The 26,963-nt window shown below is 48.5% G+C and overlaps 2 protein-coding genes and 1 non-coding gene across 12 annotated transcripts in view; all 3 read right to left on the reverse strand.

Annotated features, from left to right (window-relative positions):
- Positions 1-1,179: 1,179 nt before the first annotated feature.
- On the reverse strand, positions 1,180-12,632 carry NOP2 (NOP2 nucleolar protein). Of its 2 annotated transcripts, none has more exons than XM_007967353.3 (16): positions 12,526-12,632; positions 12,110-12,219; positions 11,028-11,073; positions 10,790-10,878; positions 10,366-10,586; positions 8,155-8,210; positions 7,884-8,035; positions 7,585-7,784; positions 7,351-7,440; positions 6,179-6,266; positions 5,959-6,099; positions 5,229-5,368; positions 4,999-5,088; positions 4,749-4,871; positions 4,400-4,628; positions 1,180-1,953 (listed from the first exon to the last, which is right to left on the reverse strand). In XM_007967353.3, the coding sequence occupies exons 2-16, from the start codon at positions 12,213-12,215 to the stop codon at positions 1,304-1,306; spliced, it is 2,421 nt and encodes an 806-aa protein (XP_007965544.2). In that variant the 5' UTR covers positions 12,216-12,219; positions 12,526-12,632; the 3' UTR covers positions 1,180-1,303. The 2 variants fall into 2 exon arrangements, with proteins under 2 accessions (XP_007965544.2, XP_007965543.2); XM_007967352.3 differs by having other exon boundaries at positions 10,366-10,598.
- Positions 12,633-14,414: 1,782 nt separating this feature from the next.
- The window catches only part of CHD4 (chromodomain helicase DNA binding protein 4), a 36,698-nt gene continuing 24,149 nt past the window's right edge, over positions 14,415-26,963 (reverse strand). For 4 of the 9 annotated variants that reach the window (XM_073020423.1, XM_037988376.2, XM_037988378.2 and 1 more), the window contains exons 26-40: positions 26,574-26,754; positions 26,403-26,489; positions 26,228-26,316; positions 25,995-26,128; positions 25,511-25,655; positions 25,016-25,181; positions 24,657-24,754; positions 24,403-24,538; positions 22,550-22,621; positions 22,118-22,255; positions 21,728-21,836; positions 21,484-21,616; positions 16,818-17,016; positions 15,203-15,366; positions 14,415-15,027 (exon numbers count right to left, since the gene is read on the reverse strand). In XM_073020423.1, coding sequence (XP_072876524.1) covers positions 15,010-15,027; positions 15,203-15,366; positions 16,818-17,016; positions 21,484-21,616; positions 21,728-21,836; positions 22,118-22,255; positions 22,550-22,621; positions 24,403-24,538; positions 24,657-24,754; positions 25,016-25,181; positions 25,511-25,655; positions 25,995-26,128; positions 26,228-26,316; positions 26,403-26,489; positions 26,574-26,754 — 1,869 coding nt within the window. In that variant the 3' untranslated portion in view covers positions 14,415-15,009. Of the gene's footprint in view, positions 15,028-15,202; positions 15,367-16,817; positions 17,017-21,483; positions 21,617-21,727; positions 21,837-22,117; positions 22,256-22,549; positions 22,622-24,402; positions 24,539-24,656; positions 24,755-25,015; positions 25,182-25,510; positions 25,656-25,994; positions 26,129-26,227; positions 26,317-26,402; positions 26,755-26,963 lie in introns of all 9 variants that reach the window. The other 5 variants (XM_037988377.2, XM_037988374.2, XM_073020422.1 and 2 more) reach the window with 4 other exon arrangements.
- LOC119620779 (small Cajal body-specific RNA 11) lies at positions 24,840-24,976 on the reverse strand. Its single transcript, XR_005237328.1, has one exon.

Raw genomic sequence — 26,963 nt, forward strand, 5'->3', positions numbered from 1 at the left:
CGAGGGGGGAAGCCAATGACAGGCTCCAATTGGAGGCCAGACCCTGGACCTTTGGATCTGAAGCCGATCCCGGGGATGAGGGGAGCCACCGCCTGGAATCCAGCTGGGGTGGCATAAAGCCCAGGACCTCCAGTACCCCATGGGTTCTGGTGGCAAGCCCATCTCCCCTACACTACTTTTTTTCTGAGACTGAGTCTCACTGTCGTTCAAACTGGAGTGCAGTAGCGTGATTTCGGCTCACTGCAACCTCAGCCTCCAGGGTTCAAGCGATTCCCCTGCCGCAGTCTCCCGAGTAGTTAGGATTACAGGTGCCCGCCACCATGCTCGGCTAATTTTTTGTATTTTTAGTGGAGACGAGGTTTCACCATGTTAGCCAGGCTGGTCTCCAACTCCTGACCTCAGGTGATCCACCCACCTTGGCCTCCCAAAGTGCTGGGATTACAGGTGTGAGCCAGCATGCCCGGCCTTCCACTACACTTCTATTGCCCTCATCTCCCGAATTCAATCACCCCTAGCTCTGACTCCAGGGCTCTCCCTTCCTGGGAAGACTCAAGGATGCAGGAGCCGGCGCGGCGCGGTGGCTCAAGCCTGTAATCCAGCACTTTGGGAGGCCGAGACGGGTGGATCACGAGGTCAGGAGATCGAGACCATCCTGGCTAACACGGTGAAACCCCGTCTCTACTAAAAAATACAAAAAACTAGCCGGGCGAGGTGGCGGGCGCCTGTAGTCCCAGCTACTCGGGAGGCTGAGGCAGGAGAATGGCGTGAACCCGGTTGGCGGAGCTTGCAGTGAGCTGAGATCTGGCCACTGCACTCCAGCCTGGGCCTTAGAGCGAGACTCCGTCTCAAAAAAAAAAAAAAAAAAAAAAAAAAAAAAATACAAAAAACTAGCTGGGCGCCTGTAGTCCCAGCTACTCGGGAGGCTGAGGCAGCGTAAACCCGGGAGGTGGAGCTTGCAGTGAGCTAAGATCCGGCCACTGCACTCCAGCCTGGGCAACACAGCGAGTCTCCGTCTCAAAAAAAAAAAAAAAAAAAAAAAGGATGCAGGAGCCTAAAACTGACCTGAATTCTCAGTAGCACCCAACCATTCCCTCCTCAGAAGATCCCAGTCCCACCTTCCCACCTCTACCCTTAAAGCGGCAAAGGCAGTACCCAGCTCCCTCAAAAATACTCAGCGGCCAGAGGTTGTAAAATGTGTATTAAATTTCATGGGTATGCACAGTGGAGAAGGCATCCTCATAGAGGCAAGAGTTCCAACCCGGTGACAATGGCAGTGAGCCACCCCAGTCTAGTTTTCAACCATCTAAGACAGGAGCAGCTGGCCATTGCCCCTGGACTGAGATTTCTTCCTCTTTGCTGGTGGGGGGCGGCTGGAACTGATGGGAGACACAGTGGGAGGCTGAGGCCCCTTGGGGGTGTCATTCTGTTTCTGGAAGTCAGCTTTCTTGAAAGGTTGCTCTGGCAACTGCTGCTTCTCAACCCCCTTGGCCCTTCCAAGGGGGTGATGATGGTCCTTAGGTTTCAGGGTGGCCTGAGTCTTGGATGGGGATAACACAGCCGGTGTTTCTGTGTCTGTGCCCTTGGGAGGGGCATTCTGCTTGAGGAAGGCAACTTTCTTGGAGGACTGTAATTTAGGTGATCGTTGCTTTAGCTTCCCAGTCACCTTTGACTCCCTGATCCCTTCCGCTTTTCCAGCTGGCTGACTGCTATCCTGGAACCTGGAGGAAGCTTGGGTCTTTCTGACAGAAGGTACAGTGGACAATTCTGAGTCTGCCCCTTTAGAGGTGCCATTCGGCTTCTGGAAGGAGGCCTTCTTGGGACGTTGCTGTTTCTGCAGCTGCTGCTTTGTCTTTGCAGCCCCCTTGGCCTTTTTGGCTGGCTGGCTGCTGTTCTCAGACTTGGGGATGACCTGAGGCAAGTCTACATTTGTAGGTGTGGCTGTTTCAGAATTTCCTGGGGTTAAAATTAAACAGATGGTGTCAGAAAATGGGCCTTATCACCGTATTTTATTTTTTTTGAGACGGAGCCTCGCTCTGTCACCCAGGCTGGAGTGCAGTGGCATGATCTCGGCTCACTGCAAGCTCTGCCTCCCAGGCTCACGCCATTCTTCTACCTCAGCCTCCGGAGTAGCTGGGACTACAGGCGCCCGCCACCACGCCCATAGAATTTTTTTTATTTTTAGTGGGGACAGGGTTTCACCGTGTTAGCCAGGATGGTCTCGATCTCCTGACCTTGTGATCCGCCTGCCTCAGCCTCCCAAAGTGCTAGGATTACAGGCATGAGCCACCGTGCCCGGCCTATCACCATATTTTAATATTCTCATATTAAAATATGAGAATTGCCATCTCTTAGGCAGGAGCTCCACACAATTAGGTCAGTGCCTAAGAGCAGATTACCGAAATTCCCATTACTTAATGTAACTTGGCCTTTACTCAAGTCCTACTGGAACCTTGTATTAAGAGATCACTGCTTATAGGCCAGGTGTGGTGGCTCACACCTTTAATTCCAGCGCTTTGGAAGGACAAGGCAAGTGGATTGCTTAAGGCTAGGAGTTCAAGACTAGCCTAGTCAACATGGTGAAATCGTCTCTACTAAAAATACAAAAATTAGCCAGGGATGGTGGTACCTGTCCACACCTGTAATCCTAGCTACTTGGGAGTCTGAGGCACAAGAATCACTTGAACCTGGAAGGTGGAGGTTGCAATGAGCTGAGACTGCACCACTGCAGTCCAGCCTGAGCGACAGAGCAAGACACTGTCTCAAAAAAAAAAAAAAAAATCACTGCCTATCCTTGGGCCAAAAGATTTTTTACAGGAAGCTGCGCCCTCTTGAGGACAGGAAGTAACAAGACGCTGTAAGGAAGAGATGAATTGGTTTTGGGTTTTTTTTTTTTTTTGAGACAGTCTTGCTCTGTCGCCCCAGCTGGAGTGCAGTGGTGTGATCTCTGCTCACTGCAACCTCTGCCTCCTGGGTTCAAGCAATTCTCCTGCCTCAGACTCCCGACAATCACAAGCATGTGCCACCATGTCCAGCTAAGTTTTGTATTTTTAGTAGAGACGGAGTTTCACCATGTTGAACAGCTGGTCTCGAACTCCTGACCTCGGGTGATCCACCCACCTCAGCCTCCCTAAGTGCTGGGGTTACAGGCAGGCACGAGCCACCACGCCCGGTCTCACAGGGTCTTTTAAATGAATTTGAAGCACTAGCCTTTATTTTATTTACCTTTTTTTTTTTTTTTTTTTTGAGGCAGGGTCTGTGTTGCCCAGGCTAGAGTACAGTGGTGCCATCATAGCTCACTGCAACCTCAAACTCCTGGGGCTCAAGGGATCCTCCTGCCTCAGCCTCCAGAGGAGCTGGAACTACAGACAAAGTCTCCCTTTGTTGCCCAGACAGGTCTCAAACTCGTGGTCTTAATCCCACCTCAGTCTCCCAAAGTACTGGGATTTACAGGCATGAGCCACCACCATACCTGGCCTATTTATTTTTTAAATCAGAGAAGTTTTTTTCCACATGGATTATGATGAACTGCAGGATAATTATAATATGTACTTTTTAAGTTATAGCAAATTTTACTATTTTTTTTTTTTGAGACAGAGTTTTGCTCTTGTTGCCCAGGCTGGAAAACAATAGAGTGATCTCAGCTTACTGAAACCTCCACCTCCCAGGTTCAAGCAATTCTCCTGCCTCAGCCTCCTGAGTAGCTGGGACTACAGGCATACACCACCACACCCAACTATTATATTTTTAGTAAAAACGGGGTTTCACCATGTGGAATTCCTGACCTCAGGTCAGTGCTGGGATTATACGCATGAGCCACCACGCCCAGACAAATTCTACTATTTCTGAAGTAGCTCTTCTCTCCCTCTTGCAATTAAACCCAGGGTTATATCCCAGTAAGCAGCGTTCTCAAGGCTGTTTCAGAAAACCCCACCCTTCCCTTGAGATCCAGGCCGGACTCTTCAAGATGGCTGAGAAAACAATCTGCAGTGAGTGTGACGGGCTGAGAACTGCTGACAAAGCTCTGTGGAACTCTGTTCCAACCCAGTGCTGAGAATGCTGGACCAGCAGAGGTACAGTACCAGTAAGTCAACCCTCTGCCAAGACGGAAAAGAAACCACAACCTTCATTTGGAATGTATTTAGTGCTGAACAACTGCAGCCACTTGGCAGAATAAAGGAAAAGGCCTCCATCCATATGAACACTTTAGCCTATTCACATGGGGTCCAGCACTCAAAAGCAATTCTAGCTGGAATGAGAGGGTTCTCTCATCCAAGCATGCAAAGGTTGGAGTAAGGGATGCATGAATCTTTCCCTTCCCTTCCCTTCTGTCACACCATAAAGGCTCCTGAAAGGTGAAAAGAGCAAAGGTGGTGATGAAGGGTAGAAAAAGATCACTTACCTGTCTGGGACTGAGGGATAGAATTGGAGAATTTCTTGAACTTGGCAACAAAGAACCCATCCATATTGTGGGTATGAGGGTAGAAGCGTCGGGCAGAACGCAGACTGGGGTGGAAGCGCCTTTCTCGAAAGCGGGTAAAACCTTCCTGGCCAAAGTCTAGGCCTGTGGGCACCAGTCGCACATTCCTCTTTTTCAGAGCATAGTCTACCACCCACTCATTCTCTTCTACCTGGATGTTGGGGGAAGATAAACAAGGGAGGAAAAAGCAGAGCTGGAGCTGAAGGGAGCTCTAAGGGGCAAAGAGCCCCCCAGCCCAGCCTCCCCTGCTCTGCCATGGCAGAGGCCTCACCATGATAGAACAGGTGCAGTAAACAAGGTAGCCTCCTGTCTTGGAGGTGGCATTGACAGAGTCAATAGCACTCAGAAGCAACTCCTTCTGGAGGTGAGCACAGCGCAGGATGTCCTTCTCATCCTGTCCCAAAAAGAGACCCAAAGGCAGCCTCAGGAGGAGAGGGGAGCCCAGAGCGTGTCCCCATTTCACTTTCCAGCTCTACGAGACCCAGCCAAGGCGTCTCAGCGGCCACCACCTGACTCCTCACCTTGTTAGTCTTCACGGCTGGGTCCTTGGAGATGACCCCAGTGCCACTGCAGGGAGCATCCAGCAGCACTCGGTCAAAGCCCCCCACCACCTGGGAAAAAGATACAGATGAATCCTATGTCTCTTCCGCAACCAGCAGCGCACTATTTACTAGGGTCAAATCTGAACACTGAGGTCAGGAAGGGAGGTCAACTGGAAGAAGCCTCAGGAGACACACAGCTTGAGTCTCACCTTGGGGAACTGGCGCCCATCATAGTGACTGATAACGGTGTTGGTGACTCCCAGCCGGTGCAAGTTGCCCACAACACTCTTAAGCCGCTCAGCACTGGCGTCATTGGCAAGGATCACACCCGTATTCTTCATCAGCTGGGCTAAAGGGAGGGCAGTAACAGCGCTGATCAGCCAGTTCCACTACCTCCACACTAGCTCCCACCCTCCTGCTCAGGAATCCACAGGAGAAGTGGTATCACCTCAAGGCAACTTCACTCCCAACAAGCCTGCCTACTCTATAGGCTGATCCACTCTGCACTAGCCCCTGGTGGTTAGCAAGTCTACCGACGTGGTTTTCCCATTTTTACTGAACACCTATCTGGTCCTACATACTAAATTACTTCTTTTAAGTGATAGCAGCTTAATAAAAGTTATGGCTGCTGAGTATGTGCTGAATACCACCAAGGACTTCTAAATGCATCATCTTAACCCTCACAATCCAAGCATAATACAAGGGGAACCCCAAGCGCAATTACCATCCCATTTTACAGATGACAAAAGAGAATCCAGAGTCAGATGTGTAGTAAGTGGCACACCCGGCACTGGAACCCAGGCCGACTCCAGAGACTGCTCCTCACCACTCTGCTAGAGCCTGCACATTGTGTTCCGTGAGCACTAGTGAGTCAGCAACCCCATCTACTTTCAAAAGCAAGACAGCCCGATGAATCCCACCTGCCTGCCCGTCTCATACCCATGTAGCTGGTCTTTCCTCCAGGGGCACAACACATGTCCAGGATCCGCTCATGTTCCTGGGGTGCCAAGGCCATGACGGGCAGCATGCTGGAGGCTCCCTGCAGCATGTAGTGCCCAGCCAGGTACTCGGGGGTGGCACCTGTGGAGGAGGACCACCCTGTGACATGCGGTAGGGACAGGGACAGAGCTAGAAGGGCTGTTGGGTGGGGGAGACTTACCAATGGGCACAGAAGAATCATATACCACTAGTCCAGTCTTTGACCACTTGCCCAGGGGATCCAGATTAACCCCACGATTGATTAGAGCCTGAAGAGGGATGAAGATTTTTTTTTTGAGACGGAGTCTCATTCTGTTGCCCAGCCTAGAGTGAGGTGGTGCAATCTCGGCTCACAGCAACCTCCACCTCCTGGATTTAAGCAATTCTTTCTCGTGCCTCAGCCTCCTGAGTAGGTGGGACTACAGGCATGTACCACCATGCCCAGCTAATTTTTGTATTTTTCATAGAGATGGGGTTTCACCATGTCGGCCAGGCTGGTCTCTAGCTCCTGACCTCAGGTGATCTGCCCGCCTCGGCCTCCCAAATTGCTAGGATTACAGGTGTGAGCCACCGCGCCCAGCTGGGATGAAGATTTTAATAACCTCATAGGCTACTCTACCCAGAAAACAGATGAAGACATTAAAAACATGGCCCATGGCCCCACAACTCCTAGAGTGCTTACTCCGAATACAATCATCATGGACTCATTGAGCAGTTTCTCTTTCCCACTCCAGCCTATGGTGCCCTTTTTTCTTAACCTCAGGCTCCTAACTCAAGGTCTGAACTTCATCCCAATGGAGCAGGATGCCACCTCCTGTTACTTTATTTCCTGGAAGTGGCATCTGATTTTCTAAGAGGCTGACCCCTCCACCATACTAAAAACTTAATGATACTGGTTATAGCACATTACATTACTAGGTTTTCTTCACACCAGAAATACACAACACATATAACCCAACAACTGACTTTAGAACAGGGGTCATTAACCTGGGGTCCCTGAACCCTCAGAAATGAGTTTAAAATATTGACTGTGCATATGTGTCTTTTTTCTGCAGTCAGGAATCATATTTCCCCAGCTCCTCAATCATCTCCCTCCATTTTCCTTGGGGGCAGCATGCTCATCCTGAAGTCTCATCCTAGTCACAGGGAATAGAGGTTGGAGGGATGAACTTCCCATTCCTCAGAGGTCCTAGGCCCCCAGCCTGCCAGAGATATCAGGTCTCTGGGTTTGCCCCTCAGGGTCATGCTTAGGTCCTAAGGCCCCACCCAGTCAGGGTAGCACAGGGCAATCTCTGGAGTTGGCAGAAATCACTTCCCTTCTGAGATGAGCAAGCCTCAAAGGCCACCCCTCACCTGGGCAAGGTCTCGGCGTCGGGTTTTCAAGGTATTGGTCCGGAGGGTGACGGGCCGAGGCACCTCATTAGCTTCTAAGAACTCCACCAGCTGCCAGGCAAGACAGCAGGGAATAAGTGAGGATGGCTAAGGAGCTCAGTCAGGGGAGCGGGGCAAGGGGGCTGAACCTTTTCCTTACACAGGGTAAGGAGGTGAGAAAAGAAAAGCAAAGGAGGCATTCTGGCAATCCAGTACCTCAGACAGAGGGAAGAGGTCCATGAGCTTGCCAAGCAGGAAGTCTCCATAGGAGTAGTAAGTGGCCAGATCCTTCTTGAGCCGGTTCAGGTATTCAGAACGAGACCGCCCTTCCTCCCGCTGAGCCCCAAAATCACGCAGAATTCCCACGATATCCTGGATCCGCTTGTGAACTCGCTGCAGGTCTGGAGCCGGGGCATGTGGGCCTGTTAAGGAACTGTGTCATGATGTCCTGGGGCCTGGAAATCCCTCTCCCAAGCACCTTCCTCCTAACTCTTCACTCTGTCCTGCAAGGATATCCTGCTCCATCTCCCCCGCAGGGGGCAGCACAAATGCTTCCTCATCCACATTGATCTGCAGGCCCCCATCTGCCTCCTCCTCCTTTAAGGGGCCGGACTCAGGGGTCACTTCTTCCTCCTCGTCCTCCGTCTCCTCTTCACTCCACTGGACCCTAGAAACAGGTCCAAGAACAGAGTGACTCACAGACCAAAACAGACACCTCCTCCTCCTACACAGCTTCCCCACCCTAGCCGCTGCCTATGCTCCATCCCAATAGCTTCCAAAACTCACCCAGCAGCAGCTTCCCGGACCTTCTGCTTCCGAGCAGCTCTTTCAATGGGCAGCAGCTGAAGAGACACAAGGGCTGTTAATACAGGCCTGCCCTTCCATCAGCCCTTGTAGCACTTTCTATCTCTGTATCTTATGTTCTCGCTAAATAAAAATCCAACACTTGCTCTCAGAAGGAAATAGAGGGGCAAAGAAATGAAGATAAAATTGGCACAATATTGATCACTGTTGAAACTAAGTAATGAGGGCATGGTGGTGCACGCCAGCTACTCAGGAAGCTGAGGCAGGAGAATTGCTTGAACCCGGAAGGTGGAGGTTGCAGTGAGCCAAGATCGAGCCACTGCACTCCAGCCCGGGCAACAGAACAAGACTCCATCTCAAAAAAAAAAAAAAAAAAAAACAACCCAAGTAATGAATTAAAGGGTTCATTACATTTTTCTTTCTACTATTATGTGTTTTTCACTTTTCCATTAAGAAAAAAAAAAAAAAAAAACTTGAAAAATACCTGCACATATAAAGGACAAAAATTGCTCTTGACTACCATTTTGCCATATTTTTTTTTAGAGAAGTCTTCCTCTTGTCCCCCAGGCTGGAGTGCAATGGCACAATCTTGGCTCACTGCAACCTCCGCCTCCCAGGTTCAAACGATTCTCCTGCCTCAACCTTCCAAGTAGTTGGGATTATAGGCATGTACTACCATGCCCAGCTAATTTTTTGTATTTTTAGCAGAGACGGGGTTTCACCATGTTGGCCAGGCTGGTCTCGAACTCCTGACCTCAGGTGATTTGCCCACTCAGCCTTCCAAAGTGCTGGGATTAAAGGTGTGAGCCACCACGCCTGGTCCATTTTGCCATATTTTTTTAGAGTTACTCTGTATTTTTCACATAATCCATTTTCAAGTTTGTTTCTTGCTTTTTAGACTTCAGTTAGATCACAGGCATTTTCATAGACACAATGACCAGTGTTAACTGCATCATATGCATGAACCATAACTTACTTAATTGTATATTTTGGAAGTTTCCAGAGTTTTTGGCATTATGATCCACATGGTGCCTGCAAACCTAATAACGACCCTATAGATACAAAGGGATGGAAGAAAGGGGTGCACATGGGGACTTTCTCTTTTTTTTCTATACGATTCTAATAATACATCCACATACTAATTGTATAATAATTTCCTGCACCTCAGTAAAGAACGATTTGCTGATGTTTTGGATCATCTTCCTTAATAGGGAATTACTATGTCAAAAGGAAGAAGTTTTTGTGTTTTTTTTTTTGAGACAGTCTCACTCTGTCACCCAGGCTGGAGTGCAGTGGTAAGATCACAGCTCACTACAGCCTCAACCTCCCAAGCTCCAGTCATCTTCCCGCCTCAGCATCCTGAGTAGCTGGGACTATAGGCGTACGCCACCACACCCAGCTAATTTTTAAACAATTTTTTTAACTTTAAAAAAATTTCTTTTGAGACAGAGTCTCACTTTGTTGCCCAGGCTGGAGTGCAATGGCACGATCTCGGCTCACTGCAACCTCCGCCTCCCAGGTTCAAGCGATTCTCCTGCCTCAGCCTCCCGGGTAGCTAGGAGTAGCTGGGATTACAGGTGCACACCACCACACCAGCTAATTTTTGTATTTTTAGTAGAGATGGGGTTTTGCCATGTTGTCCAGGCTGGTCTCCAACTCCTGAGCTCAGGTGATCCGCTCACCTCGGCCTCCCAAGTGCCAGGATTATAGGCGTGAGCCACTGCACCCAGCCAATTTTTAAATTTTTTGTAAAGACGGTATCTCCCTGTGTTGCCCAAGCTGGTCTCCAACTCCTGGGCTCAAGCAATTCTCCTGCCTCAGCCTCCCAAAGTGCTGGGATTACAAATGTGAGCCACCATACCCAGCCAAAAGGAACAAATATTTCAAAGTTCTGAGATAAGTGCTTTATAAAAAGTGCATTTCTGTTCCCATCAGTGGAGCACACCATTGTCCACCTTCCCACATCCACACCAAGAGAGCCTTCTAGATATTTTTAAATGCTCTATCCTACAGCTCCTTCAAACTTGTAGGTGCACTGGGAGAGGATATAAGGCAGTAGGGAAACAGTGATGGAGCACAAAAACCCCTTTCCTCTAGTCAGGCTTATCCTTGCCACTAAGAAACAGTCTCAAGAATCTGGAAAGAAACTAAATAGCAAGGATCCTTCTCTGAATGCCCAGAGATGAATCTCACCTCTTCACCTTCCTCCTCATCCTCAGAGTTGGAGTCAGCTCCATAGTCATCTACCATATCAGCATCATCCTCGGAGCCCCAGTGGTCCCCGTGGTTCACATCATCTTCTTCAGAGTCTTCCTCCTCCTCGTCCTCATCACTGCTAGGTGCTGGGCGCTTCTTGCCTTGAGCAGCATTAAATAGGGACTGGGGTCCCTTCTTACCAGCTGTCTGGACAGCTCCTGCAAAGATCCCTAAGGGTTTGACGAGTCCTGGACTAATGGCAGCCACACATTCCCTGGCCCCACACCCTGGGAGCCTGTACTTTCTACCCCTCAGAATGTCCTCTGGCTGTTCCTTTCATTCCAGAAATGTTTAGCAAGTCCTTCCCTACCCAGGACCCAGAGGACTCCTCATGTAGCATCCAGCTCTTAGTTTCACTGACCTTTTGGTAGCTTTCCAGGCAATGGTTTGGCCTCAGGGGACTTATTTGTCTTAGGGGCTTCAGCAGAGCCCAGCCTCCTCTTGGCTGCCCTGAAAAGACACAAGAGATTCAAGGAGTAAAGAAATGGAAAGATATTTCCAGGCTCTGCCATTTCCACCATAGGGAAAAGTAAGAGTCCGGAATTAACTCTGTGGTCAAAGATGAGCAGTACCAATTAAGTCCTGACACCCACACTTACCTCTTTCGAGCACGACTAGACAGCCTCTTGGAATTTTCGTCACTTACTGTTTGAAAAAGAAAAACGAGGCAGAACAAGTTACAGGGGACACTGAAAATAAATGAGAATGGAAATAAACATGGTAAGAGAATTAGTACACTAATTAAAAGGAGTCCATTTAAATCTCAGCCCTGTCATTATTTAATAATTGTGTATGAGTTTCTTTTTTTTTTGAAATGGAGTTTCACTCTTGGTCTTCCAGGCTGAAGTGGTGCAATGGCGTGATCTCAGCTCACTGCAACCTCCGTCTCCCAGGTTCAAGCGATTCTATTGCCTCAGCCTCCCACCACATACCCAACTAATTCTTGTATTTTTAGTAGAGACACGGTTTCACCATGTTGGCCAGGCTGGTCTTGAACACCGGACCTCAGGTGATCCACCTGCCTCGGCCTCCCAAAGTGCTGGGATTACAGACGTGAGTCACTGAGCCTGGCTATACAAGTTTCTTAACCTCTCCGCCTCCATTTCCTTAATAATGCCTCTCTCACGGGACTCTAAGATGATGAAGTGACATAACAAGACCAACAAGTTCAACATAGTGCCCAGGACTTGCTACTATCTCAATAAACTGCATCCTTTATCCAAAGCCCAACACAAACTCCAGGTCCTGTGTTATCTCCCACCAGTCTTCCACACAGTAGACTACTACTTGGCATGGAGAAGCCGGATCCGTGCTTTTCCATTTCCATTCCTTCCAAAAAACTGACCCCTCCCCTTCACTACTTCCTCTTGGTACAACTTAACCCATTTTTCAAAACCCAGCTTAACATGCAGTTCTGCATGGGATCCCCCCTTCCTCTGAACTCACAATGTTTTAAATCACACCTTTTCTTGCATGAATAGTTGTGTCCGTGTCCTCACATCTCTACGACCTAAACAGTTCCCTACAATCTAAACGACAGTGTTTCATTCATACCTCCTAGTAACTAATACATAGAAGATTCCACTTAAATAGAAAATGAACAAAGACTAAAAAAGAGAAGAGGTTATGATACAGAATACTGGAAAAGCTGAGGGATCAGGAGACCACAACTAATCCTTACCTGCAGGCAAGAATCTGGCGAGTTCTGTCTCGGCGCCCTTCTGCTTCCGGGCCTTTCGGCCTGGCCCCCGCTTCTCCTTCTTTGTAGGGTCCAATTTGCGCCCCATGGTACTATGGCAGACAGAAATGTGAGAAGGTGGCGTCGCGCGTGCCGAAGGAAACGGCAGAACGCAGGCCTGGCGTACTATAGTGGGAAAGGGGACAAGCTCAACTCAGCACCCGCAACTCACTCAGCACCCCCGACTCACTCAGCACCCCCGACTCAGCACCCGCGACCCAAGTACCCCCGCTATCCCCCTGGAGGCCGACCGAACGAACGCCCTCCCACCCTGAAACCCAGGTAGTGCACTCCTCTCCCCACGTCCCAGACCAGGTCAGGGCTGCCACCCTTCGTCCCCCAATTTCCTCTAGACCCACCAGAATGCGGGTTAAGGCCCGAGACTGCCCTTCGGGCCGCGCTCCACGTGCACCCCGCAGCTAGCTTTCTGCCGGCACTCGCCAGAGTCCTTCCACGCAGGCGCAAGGATAACGCTAGCCTAGCGGCCCCGCCTCTTCCTGTTGCGCCCAGCCGGACGCCGCACCCGGAACTTATGCTCTACCAGGGAACGCCCGCGGACCCGGCGGCGGCGAGTAGGGGGAAATTCGAGAGCCGCGCAGCTTACACCCGCGGCGGGTGAAGGGAGCACTGTGACGAGAAACCGCTGAGCGTGACCGCCCTTCCCTCAAGGAGTTGGCTTTTAGCCTCACGGCCGGTTTCTGTTGGAAAAGCTGGTGCGTGAAAGCCGCACCCTCTCCTCGAACCAGGGCCCGACAGCGGGGCCCTCTCTCTGGCATCCACTGCCCTAGTCGAACCTCGAGATAACGGAATTCCAGGCTGGGCACGGTGGCTCACGCCTGTAATCCCAGCACTTTGGGAGGCTGAGGTGGGTGGATCACCTGAGGTCAGGAGTTCGAGACCAGCCGGGCCAACACGTTGAAACCCCGTCTCTACTAAAAACACAAAATTAGCTGGGCGTGGTGGCGGGCGCCTATAATCCCAGCTATACGGGAGGCTGAGGCAGAATTGCTTGAGCCCGGGAGGCAGAGGTTGCAGTGAGCCCAGATCGTGCCACTTCAGCCTGAGCAAGAGCGAAACTCCACCTCAAAAAACCCCACAAAAAACAGCCGGGCGCGGTGGCTTACGCCTGTAATCCCAGCACTCTGGGAGGCCGAGGCGGGCGGATCATGAGGTCAAGAAATCGAGACCATCCTGGCCAACATGGTGAAACCTTATGTTAAAAATACAAAAATTAGCTGGGCGTGGTGGCGCACGCCTTTAGTCCCAGCTACTCGGGAAGCTGAGGCAGGAGAATCACTTGAACCTGGGAGGCAGAAGTTGCAGTGAGCTGAGATGGCGCCACTGTACTCCAGCCTGGCGACAGAGCAAGACTCCATCTCAAAAAAATTCATGGAATTTTTTCCATGGAAAATTCATGGAATTCCATGCCACTCAACTCCTACTCCCAGCCCCCGCCCCTTTAAAAAAATCTTTTTATAGAGATGGGGTCTAGGGGGTGGGGTCTCACTATGTTGCCAGGGCTGCTCTAGAACTCCTAGGCTTAATCCATCCTCCTGCCCCCAACCTTTGTGCTGAGATTACAGGCTGTGAGGCACCGTGCCCCAACCTCCCAGCACCTTCCTTGATGCTCACTCCTGCTCAGCCCCTCAGTTAAGGTGCTGCACTACACCTGGTCCACAGGGGGCCTCGGCCGGAACTCGCTTTCAGGTGGGTCTACAATTGGGAAACAACGGGTTGCAACGCCGACCTGGTCTGGGACATGAAGAGGGGTGAACTACCAGGGTTTCAAGGTTGGAGGACGTTAGGTCGGGCCTCCGGGAGTGTGGGGTTGAGGCTGGGTTATTCCACAAATTGCATCCCAATTTTGCACAACTGAGCAAGAAAACCCCCCTCAGCCTTCCTTGAAACTAATATTAAGGTAGTGGTTAGGTGTTAAAAACTGTTGCATGTACTTGACTGGTTTAACTCGACAACCGTATGAGGTATACATGAGAAACCTGCATCCCACAGAAGTTAAACTTGCTCAGGGCCACAGAGCCATTAAGCGGTGGTACTTGGAGTTTTGCAGCCTCTCATTTTCCACAGGTGGAAGTCATCGCTGGCCAGGCACACACTGCACCCACACAGAACCCAGTTCTTCAGTGGAGTATCAGGACACCACATAGCCCTTAATTTTCAACTATACAGGTGCCAGGCTCCTGCTGCACACTCATCCACCTGCACCTACACCCACACTGAACCAGAGCACTAAAATACAAGGAAACTTTTATTTTCAATTTTCATCAAGAAATTTGCTGTGGTTTTTTATGCTTTTGGTTTTTTTTTTTTTTTTTTTTTTTCCACTTTATTTCATTTAGCCGCTCAGTGGCTAGAGCCGCTGGGTTCCTGGTATTAAAAAGATGCCAACAGAGGTAGCTGTGTCTCGCCCAGGGGCCCAGCCCACTCTGAATACCCCCAAAAAAGGAGAAAAGAAAACACAAAATAAACCAACAAAATAAAACCAAAAGGAGGAAAAAATTCAGATCATTTTCTTCAAGCCTGGCAGGAACCCACAACAGTTTGTGTGTAACAGGCGTTACAGTGGGGAGAAGCCAGGGTCCAGAAGGCCAGCCCGCCAGCTCCTGCAGATGGCGCCGGCGCTACTGCTGCATGTCTCTCCTGCAGGAAGGGCACCACTGCCCCTCACTCCCTCCCTCCCCCAGTGCACTGGGGCTGTTCCTTTACAACATGGAAGATGGGCAGAAGGAAGGTGAGGGTGTCTCCGGCCCCCCGGGGAGAAGCTGGGACAAGAGAAAGTGAGGAAGGTCACTGCTCAGCGGTGGAGGTGGTATCAGTCTGCATCTTCACTGCTGCTGGGCTACCTAGAGAAGGAGACCCAAGGAGTCAGAATTCCAGATGATAGGAATCCACCCAATCTCAAGGGAATTCACTGACAGCCTACCCACCCAGTATGTAAAGCTAGGGACATACAACAAAGTTACAAGCTCCAGAATGGTTCTGCAGGAAGAGGTGGTGTCAAGAAGAAAATGGTCCTACCTGCTGTGGGGTAGGTTCAGGTGCCCGGTTTGCCAGGCGGCTGAGAATGTTACGCTCTGACATCTGTAACCTCACAGCAACTGGGGGAATTCGGGCAATGGTAGCTGGGAGTCGAGTCACATCGGCTTTCATGTCACTCAGCAGTTCTTCCAGCTGTTTCAGAACTGCAAAGGGAGAAAAAGAGGTGGTGAGCTGTGGTGGCCAAGACTGAGCTCCCTCTACCCTAGTGGACCAGCATCACTTCTCAGTGACCAAGTGACTGTGATGTGTTATCTTCTGTCACCTGACCTGACCTCCACCATGTTCAAATTCCTGCTCCTCATATTCCAGTTCCAACTGTTCATGATTTTGTGCTCTTAAAAGTCACCTAAACCTTTACTATCCCTTACTATTATTGTATTTCCTCTTCTTGAGAAGCTTATTCCTGTTTTTTCTCTTCTCTACCTTCAGAATCTGTCTCCCACCTCCATTATAACAGCATTCTTTTCCTTATTTCACCCTCCGCCTCCTCATAACCTTTTACTTTAATTAGAAACAAAACGCTGAAAGGGGTCTAGAATTTGAAGGGATCTTTTATCACCTGAAGTTACCTCTAAAGTATCCCAAATGACACTATATTATTCTGCTTTGCTTTCCATCTCAAGAACCTGAATATATTTAAAGTTAAAAGAGGTGGCCAGGCGCGGTGGCTCATGCCTGTAATCCCAGCACTTTGGGAGGCAGAGGCAGGTCGATCATCTGAGGTCAGGAGTTCGAGACCGGCCTGGCCAACATGGTGAAACCCCATCTCTACTAAAAATACAAAAAATTAGCCAGGCATGGTGGCGGGCGCCTGTAATCCCAGCAACTTGGGAAGCTGAGGCAGAAGAATCGCTTGAACCCGGGAGGCGGAGGTTGTGGTGAACTGAGATCACGCCATTGCACTCCAGCCTGGGCAACAAGAGCAAAACTCCATCTCAAAAAACAAACAAACAAAAAAACAAAATTAGCAGGGCATGGTGGTACATGCCTGTAATCCCAGCTACTCAGGAGGCTGAGGCAAGAGGATCACTTGAGTCCAGGAGTTCAAGACCCACCCGGGCAAAATGTTGAAAGCCCATCTCTTTTTTTTTTTTCCGGAGTCTCACTGTGTTGCCCAGGCTGATAGCCAGTGCAATGGCATGATCTTGGTTTACTGCAAACTCCACCTGGTTTCAAGCGATTCTCTTGCCTCAGCCTCCTGAGCAGCTAGGATTACAGGCATGTGCCACATGCCCAGGTAATTTTTCTATTTTTAGTAGAGACGGGGTTTCACCATGTTGGCCAGGCTGGTCTCGAACTCCTAACCTCGTGATCCACCCGCCTTGGCCTCCTAAAGCGCCAAGATTACAGACGTCAGCCACCGCGCCCAGCCAAGAGCCCACCTCTTTAAAAAAAAAAAAAAAAAAAAGAGGCAAAGAACTACTGTCCTTGATTGCCTCTAACATATTAACTCCCCAAGGATGACAAAGGTCCCTACCAACTCCTAAACGCCCAAAGGAGCTCTGAAAAAGGTTTGAAAACAAATGTATGTACACTGGGATGCAGTTAGATGAGGGAGGAGGCCTAATCAGCAGGAGGCAGGGGAGCCACTGGCTACCTTTGTGCAGGACTGCATTGGCTGGCTTGTTTCCTGCCATTGACTCCTTGGACAGGTGCTGATGACTTTCCGCCAAACACTCCACCTCAGCAAAGCGGGTGTTGAGGGCCATGGAAGGGTGAGAAGGGTCTTCTGACATGTTCAAGTAAGCAGCCCGGCGCAGCTGTTCCTCAATCACCAGAGCTTGTTCTAAGAGCTGGACAAGGGATAAGAGGAAACGGGAGTTCGACTGATAACTCACTTTGCTTACTTCTGACTGGCCTCTCAGCTCACCTCTCATTGTTTCTGATAGTAGTAAGAACCTATAAATAACTTCATGGACAGCTCATTCCCACACCCAAGCAGTTTAACTTTGCCTTGTACCTTTTTTCTTTCCCTTTTTCAATGTCCTCGTTTTTAAAACTCTTTACCCTTTAGGTTCTCTTATACAAAAGCGGTAACAACTCAATTTAGAAAATAGAATATCAAAAATTAACAACAGATAATCCCACCTTCTAGAAATATATCCTGATGTTTTTCTTTTTAGGTTTTTTTGTGCATAGTTTTTTACATAACTGAGATCATACTATATACATATCCATATTATGTTTTCATTTAGTTACACAGTTAAACATTTTCCTTTTTATCATCTACTCTTTATCAACTACTCTTCAAAAACACATTTTGGCTGGGCACAGTGGCTCACACCTGTAATCCCAGCACTTTGGGAAGCTGAGATGGGCAGATCACTTGAGGTCAGGAGTTCAAGACCAGCCTGGCCAACATGACAAAACCCCATCTCTACTAAACACATAAAAATTAGCAAGGTATGGTAGTGCACACCTGTAACTGCTGCTGCTCAAGAGGTTGAGGCAGAAGAATGCTTGAACCCGGGAGGCAAAGGTTGCAGTGAGCTGGGATTGTGCCACTGCACTCCAGCCTGAATGACAGAGGGAAACTCTGTCTCAAAAAAAGAGGGTTATTTTGCTATTTTAAAATATTTTTGTTTTTTATTTCCTCTTATCGCCATCTCACTTCCATTCCTCTGAAAAGCAACCTTTCTAATATAGTAATACTGTGGCTTTTTGTGTAGGTTTTTAAAGACTGTGTTGTTTCATATGTATGTTTCTAAGTTACAGAATGATGTTTTCTGTACCTATAAAATGCTTTTTCTTCTCCCACTACATACTTTTTAAAAGGTACACTTATGTTGTATGCACATGAATTTTGTTGCTTCTGTTGTTTAATGCCCCATGATATGAATACATGTTTTACCTATGCATTCTCCTAATGCTGAACATTTAGGTCGCCTCTAGGCCCCCATCACCAAAAATCATACTGCAGAAACACTCATGCATATGTCACCTGATGGAGCTGTATTAAAGGTTCTTTGAAATATATCCCAAGAGGCAGAATGTTGGTTAATTTATGAAAAGATTTTAATTACTTAAAAAATATATTCATAAAACCTATGACTCAACATATGAGATTTCTCATACCCTTCTCCTCTCCTAGAGTCAGCCAGCACTTCTATGCAGATGATTTGATGCTTCTCAAACATGTACCTTGAGCACTGGTTCTGATCCCGCTAGTGTATGGTGATGCGGGTAGGTAGTGGGAGGGGTGCTGATTTGTGAGAAATACCAAAAGACTTGTCTAAAATTCGGTATCATTCTTTTCTACAAACTGCTCGCTCTCTTCTTAAATGACAATTCAACTTTCTCAGTGACTCAGGCTCAAAATGTTATTTTCAGTCTCTTTCACTCCGTACCTCAAATCCAGTAAGTCAGGAGTTGGCGAGCTACAGTCTGTGGGCCCGCTCTGCCCCACCACCTGTTTTTATATGGCTGAAGAGCTAAGAATGGGTTTTACATTTTAAAATGGTTGGCAAAAAGTCAAAACAAGACTATTTCATGCCACTTAATGAGAATTATACAAAATTCAAATTGTAATATCCATAGATGAAATGCTGAAACACATCCTAACTTATTCGTTTATGTATCCCCTGTGGCTGCTTTCAACAACGAAGACGGAGTTAAGTATGTACAACAGAGACCACATGTCCCACAAAGCCTGAAGCCTATCTGGCCCTTTAATAGAAAAGGTTTGGTTGGGTGCAGTGGCTCACGCCTGTAATCCCAGCACTTTGGGAGGACAAGGCAGGCAGGTCACCTGAGGTCCAGAATTTGAGACCAGCCTGGCCAATATGGCAAAACCCCATCTCTACTAAAAACACAAAAATTAGCCAGGCATGGTGGTACATGCCTGTAATCCCACCTACTCAGGAGGCTGAGGTAGGAGAATTGGTTGAACCCAGGAGGCGGAGGTTGCAAGTGAGCTGGGAGATGTCACCACTGCACTCCAGCCTGGGCAACAAAGCGAGACTGTCTCCAAAAAAAAAAGGGGGGGGGGTTTATTAACCATTTTTGGTTTGCGGAAGGGAAAAAAGGTTTACTGACCCCTACAATAAGTCACTAAGTCCAGTAAATTCTTTGGTGTTTTGTTTCCTTTATCTTTACCCTTTTCATTTTCCACAACCAGCATCACAGCCCAGACCCTTAACACCTCATGATTATATGATAGTTTTATAATCTTATGAAGGCTGTTTCCATTTCCCTTGGTCCTATCAAAACTCTGCTCACAAACTTTCAGTGGCTGCCCATTAACAACAGGGTAAAGTCCAAACTCTCTTATCTGGTGCCAAGAACCCACCTACTGACCTCTAGCTCTTCTACCTTTGTCTTTCCAACCTACCTCTCAACCATCACCCAACACAAATGTTTCCCTACAGCTCAACTGGGCTATTTGCTGTTTCCAGACATACTAAACTTTGCTGCCTCATGTCTTTGCCCAGCCTAATCCCTTTGTTCAGATACTCTTCTGTTCCTACCAAAAAATCTCCATCGCATTCCTCAAAACTTTATTCCAACGCCATCTTCTCCATAAAGCCATTTGTGAGTTCCCTCCCTACTCCAATTCCTCTGGAGAACTTTTTTTTTTTTTTAAAGACAGGGTCTCGGATGACGCAGTGGCTCAGGCCTGTAATCTCAGCACTTTGGGAGGCCAAGGCGGGCAGATCACGAGGTCAAGAGATCAAGACCATCCTGGCCAACATGCTAAAACCCCGTCTCTACTAAAAATACAAAAATTAGAGGCTGAGGCAGGAGAATTACTTGAACCCAGGAAGCAGAGGTTGCAGTGAGCAGAGATCACACCACTGCACTCCAGCCTGGCAACACATCAAGACTCTGTCTCAAAAAAAAAAAAAAAAAAAAAATAGCGTCTTACTCTAATGCCTAGGCTGGAGTACAGTGGCACAATCTAGGCTCATTGCAGCCTCCCGAGTAGCTGGAACTACAAGTGCACACCACCAGAATTGGCGAATTTTTGTATTTTCTGTAGACGTGGCATTTTGCCATGTTGCCCAAGCTGGTCTCGAACTCCTGGACTCAAGCAATCAGTTCTTTTAAAATGCTGGGATTAGCCACTGTGTCTGCCTCTCCGAGACCTTTTTCTTTTCTCTTCTTTTTTGAGATGAGTCTCGCTCTGTCACCAGACTGGAGTGCAGTGGTGGGATCTCGGCTCACTGCAACCTCCGCCTCCCGGGTTCAAGCAATTCTGGAGAACTTTCTTATGCCAATCAGCAATCTCTCTCCTGATATGCAGAATGGCATTCATTTGATTACACATGGGCTCCCACTTGAAATTGAAAGCTCCTTGAAAACAGATACCATACTTTGTCTCTTTATCCCTGGGCACATCATTGCTTAGTACATAATACTTGAAGGCTTATTAGTGTGCATTTCTTCCCCGATTATACTCAGCGTATAAGACAACAGACATGTCTTTTTCTTTCTTTTTTTCCTTTTTTTGAGACAGAGTCTCACTCTGTTGCACAGGCTGGAGTGCCATGGCACAATCTTAGCTCAATGAAATCTCCACCTCCCGGCTTCAAGCGATTCTCATGCATCATCCTCCCAAAGTGCTGGGATTACAGGCATGAACCACTGCGCCTGGCCCACACAGCTACTCTTTAGCCCAGAAAAAGAGGCCAGGCACAGTGGCTCACGCCTGTAATCCCAGCAATCTGGGTGGCCCAGGCAGGTGGATCACTTGAGGTCAGCAGTTTGAGACCAGCCTAGCAACATGGTGAAACCCCATCTCTACTAAAAATACTAAAAACAGCTGGGTGTGGTGGCGGGTGCCTGTAATCCCAGCTACTCAGGAGGCTAAGGCAGGAGAATCACTTGAACCCAGGACACAGAGGTGGCAGTGAGAAGAGACTGCATCACTGCATTCCACCCTGGATGACAGAGACTGTCTCAAAAAAAAAAAAAAACCAGCAGCCCACTGACTGATACAGCTCTACCACTTCAGAGATGCAATTCAATCCCACCTCTGTATCTTTCCTGAATATTCCAATCTACAGTGTTCCCCAAACCAACCCCTCTGCACTAGTGTCGCTCATTGGACCATAGTCACCTACAGCTCATGTACAGTTAGTTAACTTTCAAGTCTGTGTGTCTTCAACCCTAATGTGTAAGTTACTTGGAACCAAAGCCTTCCATAGAATGAAGAAAGTGAGAACGGTGCGCTGGATGGACAGACTCCCTCTGCTGCGGGACATTATGCACTTTCAAGTTTGTCACTTAAGCAATCAATATATTCCTCCCCAAACGCTCACCTTAAACCTTCGAGCTAGAAATTTATTCTTGATCTCTAAGAAATTGCCACGGTTCATTTCACCCTTGAAAGGCTCATTGAGGATGGCATAGCGTGGGTCATTCTGGATGTCTTGCCACCGGGCATAGCCATGGCTATTGAAAAAGTGCTCAGGAAAAACAAAACAAGAAAAGTAAAAACCTCAAACTAAGAGACCTTCAGAACCTTTCACCAAAAGCCTCAGTCCAGATTCAGGCAAAGGATACTTTATGATGCCAGCTAGCAGCCAGTAGTCATGCCGTCGATGCCAGATCTCATAAGTCTTCTTGGTAACTGTGGCTGCCCGCTCTTCATTCTGCCAAAGGGAGTGCAACTCTGAGGAGGAATTTAGGGAAGGTGGGGGGGGGGGGGGGGCGGGAAGCAAACATCTGTGAGAATTGAAAATGCTACTTATGCTTGTCCCCCACCATCCCCCATCCCTGGATCCATCTTTATACAATTTGCTTCTGGCTTTCTCCACAGAACCCAGGGGAGTACACTATCAGTTTGGCATTCCCTCATCAAATAGAGGTAAAGTCCCTGTACCACGGTTTCTGACAAGAACCCCAATTTCACATCCGATCCTTCTAACCCTGGTGGGCCCCTCATTTCCATACCAGTAAAACCACCATCTGCAATGTTGAACATGAAACGCTGTTTAATATTTTTCTTCTGTTTCTCATCATTCAGGTCCTTGGGGGTCTCTCCATTCTGAAGCATCACCTCTTTTTTCTCTTCTTCTTCTTTCTTCTCTTCTACAGAATATAAGGAAGAAAAATGTCAGTTCCAGCCAAAGCCCAGTACCATCGCCCTTACCCAGAACACTGTATGCTACAAGAATCCATCCACCTCCACCCCTTCTCCACCTGGGTGTCTCTCAGACCCAGAAAATGGTGCCACTGGCCCACTGACAACTAAATGTGGGGACAGGTGCAGTCTTTTGGGATAAAATGGCTAGATGAGTATGGACAGGGAGGCAGGGCAGATACAGTCCTTGCTTCCGGTTTTAGAGTTCTTCTAAACCACAATCAACTTCTCCAAACACCCACCTTTGTCTTCTACCACAATAGGGGTCAGGTCTATTGCTGACTTTTCCTCCACCTTCTCTACGTCAGCAGCACCTAGTGGAAGAAATGTTATTGAAAATATACCTAAAGGAAGAACATTCTCCTCTGTTACACACTATTATCCAACTGGATAGACCTACATCTAAATGTCTGTGATTACAGTAATGTCAGCTGGGCACAGTGGCTCATGCCTGTAATCCCAGCATTTTGGGAGACAGTAGCGGGCAGATCACTTGAGGTCAGGAGTTCAAGACCAGCATGGCCAACATGGGAAAACCCAATCTCTATTAAAAATACAAAAATTAGCCAGGTGTGGTGGCTCATGCCTATAATCCCAGCACTTTGGGAGGCCAATGTGGGTGGATCACCTGAGGTCAAGAGTTAGAAACCAGCCTGGCCAACATGGTGAAACCCCGTCTCTACTAAAAATACAAAAATTAGCCAGGCGTGGTGGCTCACGCCTGTAATCCTAACACTTTGGGAGGCCGAGGTGGGTGGATCTCGAGGTCAGGAGTTTGTGACCAGCCTGGCCGACATGGTAAAACCTCGTCTCTACTAAAATACAAAAATTAGCCGGGCATGGTGGTGCGTGCTGTAATCCCAGCTACTCAGGAGGCTGAGGCAGGAGAATTGTTTGAACCCAGGAGGTGGAGGTTGCAGTGAGCCGAGATCATACCACTGCACTGCACATCGGCCTGGGCGACAGAGCAAGACTCCACCTCAAAAAAAAAAAAAAAAAGCCGGGCATGGTAACTACTCAGGAGACTGAGGCAGGAGAATCGCTTGAACCCAGGAGGTGGAGGTTGCAGTGAGCCAATATCGTGCCACTGCACTCCTGCCTGGGCGACAGAGTGAGACACCATCTCAATAAATAAATAAATAAATAATTAGCTGGGCATGGTTGTGGCATGCCTGTAATCCCAGTTACTCGGAGGCTGAGGCAGGAGAATCGCTTGAACCTGGGAGGCGCAAGTTGCAGTGAGCAGAGATTGTGCCACTGCACTCCCGCCTGGGTGACAGAGTGAGACTCCATCTCAAAAATAAAAATAAAAATAAATAAAATCATAAGAGATAGGAAAACCTGCCACCTAAAATCAAGGGTGCAGGATTCTTCAGTGTATCGCTTCCTCCTGATATCTCTACAGCCCCAGTGAAAATTCATGAGTGACCATGGTTCACACAGGGATCTGTAGTGCTTAAAAATATGGATACCAGCCAGGCACAGTAGCTCATGCCTATAATCCCAGCACTTTGAGAGGGCAAGGCAGGTGGATCACCTGAGGTCAGGAGTTCGAGACCAGCCTGACCAATATGGAGAAACCCCCTCTATTAAAAAATACAAAATTAGCTAGGCATGGTGGCACATGCCTGTAATCCCAGCTACTCAGGAGGTTGAGGCAGGAGAATCGCTTGAACTCAGGAGGCGGAGGTTGCAGTGAGCCGAGATCACACCATTACACTCCAGCCTGGGCAATAAGAGTGAAACTCCTTTTTTAAAAAAAAAAAAGAAAAAAAGAAAAAAAAAGGCCAGGCACAGTGGCTCATGCCTGTAATCCTAACAATTTGGGAGGCCAAGGCGGGCGGATCACAAGGCCAGGAGATCGAGACCAGCCTGGCCAACATGGTGAAACCCTGTCTCTACTAAAAACACAAAAATTAGCTGGGCATGATGGCATATGCCTGTAATCCCAGCTACTCGGGAAGCTGAGGCAGGAGAATCGCTTGAACCTGGGAGGTGGAGGTTGCAGTGAGCCAAGATGGCGCCACAGCACGCCAGCCTGGCAAGAGTGCAAGACTGTCTCAAAAAAAAAAAAAAAAAACGTGGATACCTTTACCTTTGGGCTCTGTCTCCATGGGTTCCTCTGTTCTCTCCTTCACCTCTGCCTTTTCCACTTTCTCCTCTCCCTCAGGGGGTTCAGCAACGACCTTTTCATCCTCTGAGGCAGGGGCAGGGGCAGGGGGCTGTGTACACTTCAAAGGAAAAAAAAACAAAAACAAAACAGATGAAGCAGACAGGCCAGCAACTACAAGGAAGACTGGACTTATACATTTGTCTTTAGTGTGGCATTCAGTCACCCCCATCTCTTACCTCAATGGCAGTCTCAGGGGCTACAGATTTAACCTCCTTTTCTCCTTCTATGCTTTCTTCTTCTTTGAGGCTATTTTCCTCTATTTTGATCCCATCTTCTGCAGAACAATAAGAGACAATCAATTAGGAAGAAGGTCCTACATCAGAGAGAAGGTCATTTCTTCCCAGTTTGTCTCATCTTAAATTGTCCTCTCGTGCCTTTAAGAGCCAGCCCTATTCTTAGGACGGCCCTCCTAAACTGAGAGGGAAATTGCTGTGTGTCCTGCCAGACTACCCTGTTAGAACTGAGCACAGGGGAGCAGAAAAATAGGCCAGGACAAAAAGAGAGGGACAGAAAATGATAGGACAGGCAGACTTACCAGCAGGTGGGGCAGGTGCAGGAGTGTTGGGCTGCGTATCCCCTGGAGTGGACGGTGTAGGAGTCTTTGGGGAGGGTGACCCTGGCTGGGACATTTTCTTGTTTTCCTCTACCTCAGCCAGTTCAGGCATGCTCCAGCGCCCATTAACATGTTCAAACTCCTGAACCTGTAGCAATGGGACAAGAAATTGAAGACCCAATTCCAGCTGCAGGCTCCTTTCCTATTGGCCCTCCAGTCTCCGCCTCCTGGGTTCAAGCAATTCTCCTGCCTCAGCCTCCTGAGTAGCTGGGATTACAGGTGCCCACCACCACACCTGGCTAATTTTTGTATTTTTAGTAGAGACAGGGTTTCGCCATGTTGGCCAGGCTGGTCTCAAACTCCTGACCTCAAGTGATCCGCCCGCCTCGGCCTCCCAAAGTGCTGGGATTACAGGTGTGAGCCACTGCGCCTGGCCCCCTAGAAACTTTTAACAATGGCAAGTGGCTCAGGGCTCACCTTCTTGCGAATCAAAGACATAACACCAATTCTAGTAAGGACATGCTGGCGAGACAGGCCTTCTCGGGGGACACCATCAGCAAAGGTCTCAGCCCCATCTGCCCCCGGCTCACATAAATGCCGCATAAAGAGAGAGACATATGCCCTGCGTAAAGAAGTAGAGAAATGAGTTAAACAGGGATCATGCTGACTCTTAAGATTCTTTTTCCATGCCTTCGTGAGGCATTATCACAGGCAATAACTATGGCTCCACGTTGAGGTAAAGCCCACCACTACACTGGAAGGCTGATCTCCAGACCCCACAAGAAGACCCAGGTTCTCTTCCAGGGAAGCTAGGAACACATTACTAACAGCTTCACCTGCCAACTTCAACAGAGGAAACAGCCCACTTCCCTGCACGGCTGGGCCTAGAACCATGGAATGACCAGCTAGATAGCAGAAGAAGCCCTTGCTCTAGATCAGTCCACACCAGCCCTCAACTCACTTGAACTCTTTCTCTGATTTGCCTCGCAGATCTCTTACAAGCCACTGGGTAGTAAAAGCATCCTGAGGTGGCATACCATATCGCATAATTGCGTTAAGAAAGGCTTTTCGCTGACGAGCATTAAAACCAAGTACCTAGGGGAAGAAGAAACCCAGGTGAGAGGGAGCAGGTCGCACTCCACCAAAGATCCAATATCTGGTACTCACCCACCCTTAGAATCGCATGGCACTTACTTCAATATTCCCACCAACACGGGCCAACAGAGGAGGCAATGGCTTATCTTTATCATTCCGCAGGCCCTTACGACTGGGCCTACGGGGAGCTGCAGGAAGAAAAAGATGAATGAGCGACACAGGTAGGATATGAAACAAAGCAATATTTAGAAAAGCAACAAAAAACAGCCCTCACCTTCTGAACGTTCATCAAAGTCTTCATCACCTTCCTCTGAAGCCACTGAGTAATCGGACTGGTTGTCGGACTGGTCGTCCTGCCAATCTGGAGGGAGAGAGGGCAGATGAGCGGGGCCCACTGCTCTAGTGGAACGGCCCATGGGTGGGGGGCGGGGCCGGCCACACACACCTCGGTCCTCCTGGGAGCCATCATTGTAGTTGACCTGTTTACGGATTCTTTTTCCTTTGCCCAGATTTCGGGCTAGATCTTCTTGCTGCTGCTCATAATGGTGCCGCAGCAATTTCTCCCAGTAGTCAGGATCCACACTTTCTTCCTGTTTAATGATTTCCCGTTCTACCTCCTCTTCCTCCTGGGACAGAGGGAGGGCCAGGACTCAGGAGTGCTGAAGTCAGCACCACCAGCTACCCCTGGTCCTCATAGTTCCCACTCTGCTAGCTCCTTTTCATGACTGGACTCTTAAATAGTTGGTGTGCCTGTTTGGACCTACAAACTTAGAAGAAATTTAATTGAGAGTACATAGCTCCTCATAATTATGTATAGATTAGCAGTCAGCATAAC

Source organism: Chlorocebus sabaeus, chromosome 11, assembly GCF_047675955.1.
Source record: "Chlorocebus sabaeus isolate Y175 chromosome 11, mChlSab1.0.hap1, whole genome shotgun sequence".
Lineage (NCBI taxonomy): Eukaryota > Metazoa > Chordata > Mammalia > Primates > Cercopithecidae > Chlorocebus > Chlorocebus sabaeus.

Excerpts from the sequence above, each read along its gene's own strand:
- NOP2 (XM_007967352.3), bottom strand. The coding sequence starts at position 12,215 with ATGGGGCGCAAATTGGACCCTACAAAGAAGGAGAAGCGGGGGCCAGGC. Across the intron at positions 10,599-10,789 it reads GCCTGGAAAGCTACCAAAAG|GGATCTTTGCAGGAGCTGTC; the intron begins GTCAGTGAAACT and ends TCAAACCCTTAG. Across the intron at positions 6,100-6,178 it reads TGATTCTTCTGTGCCCATTG|GTGCCACCCCCGAGTACCTG; the intron begins GTAAGTCTCCCC and ends CCTCCTCCACAG.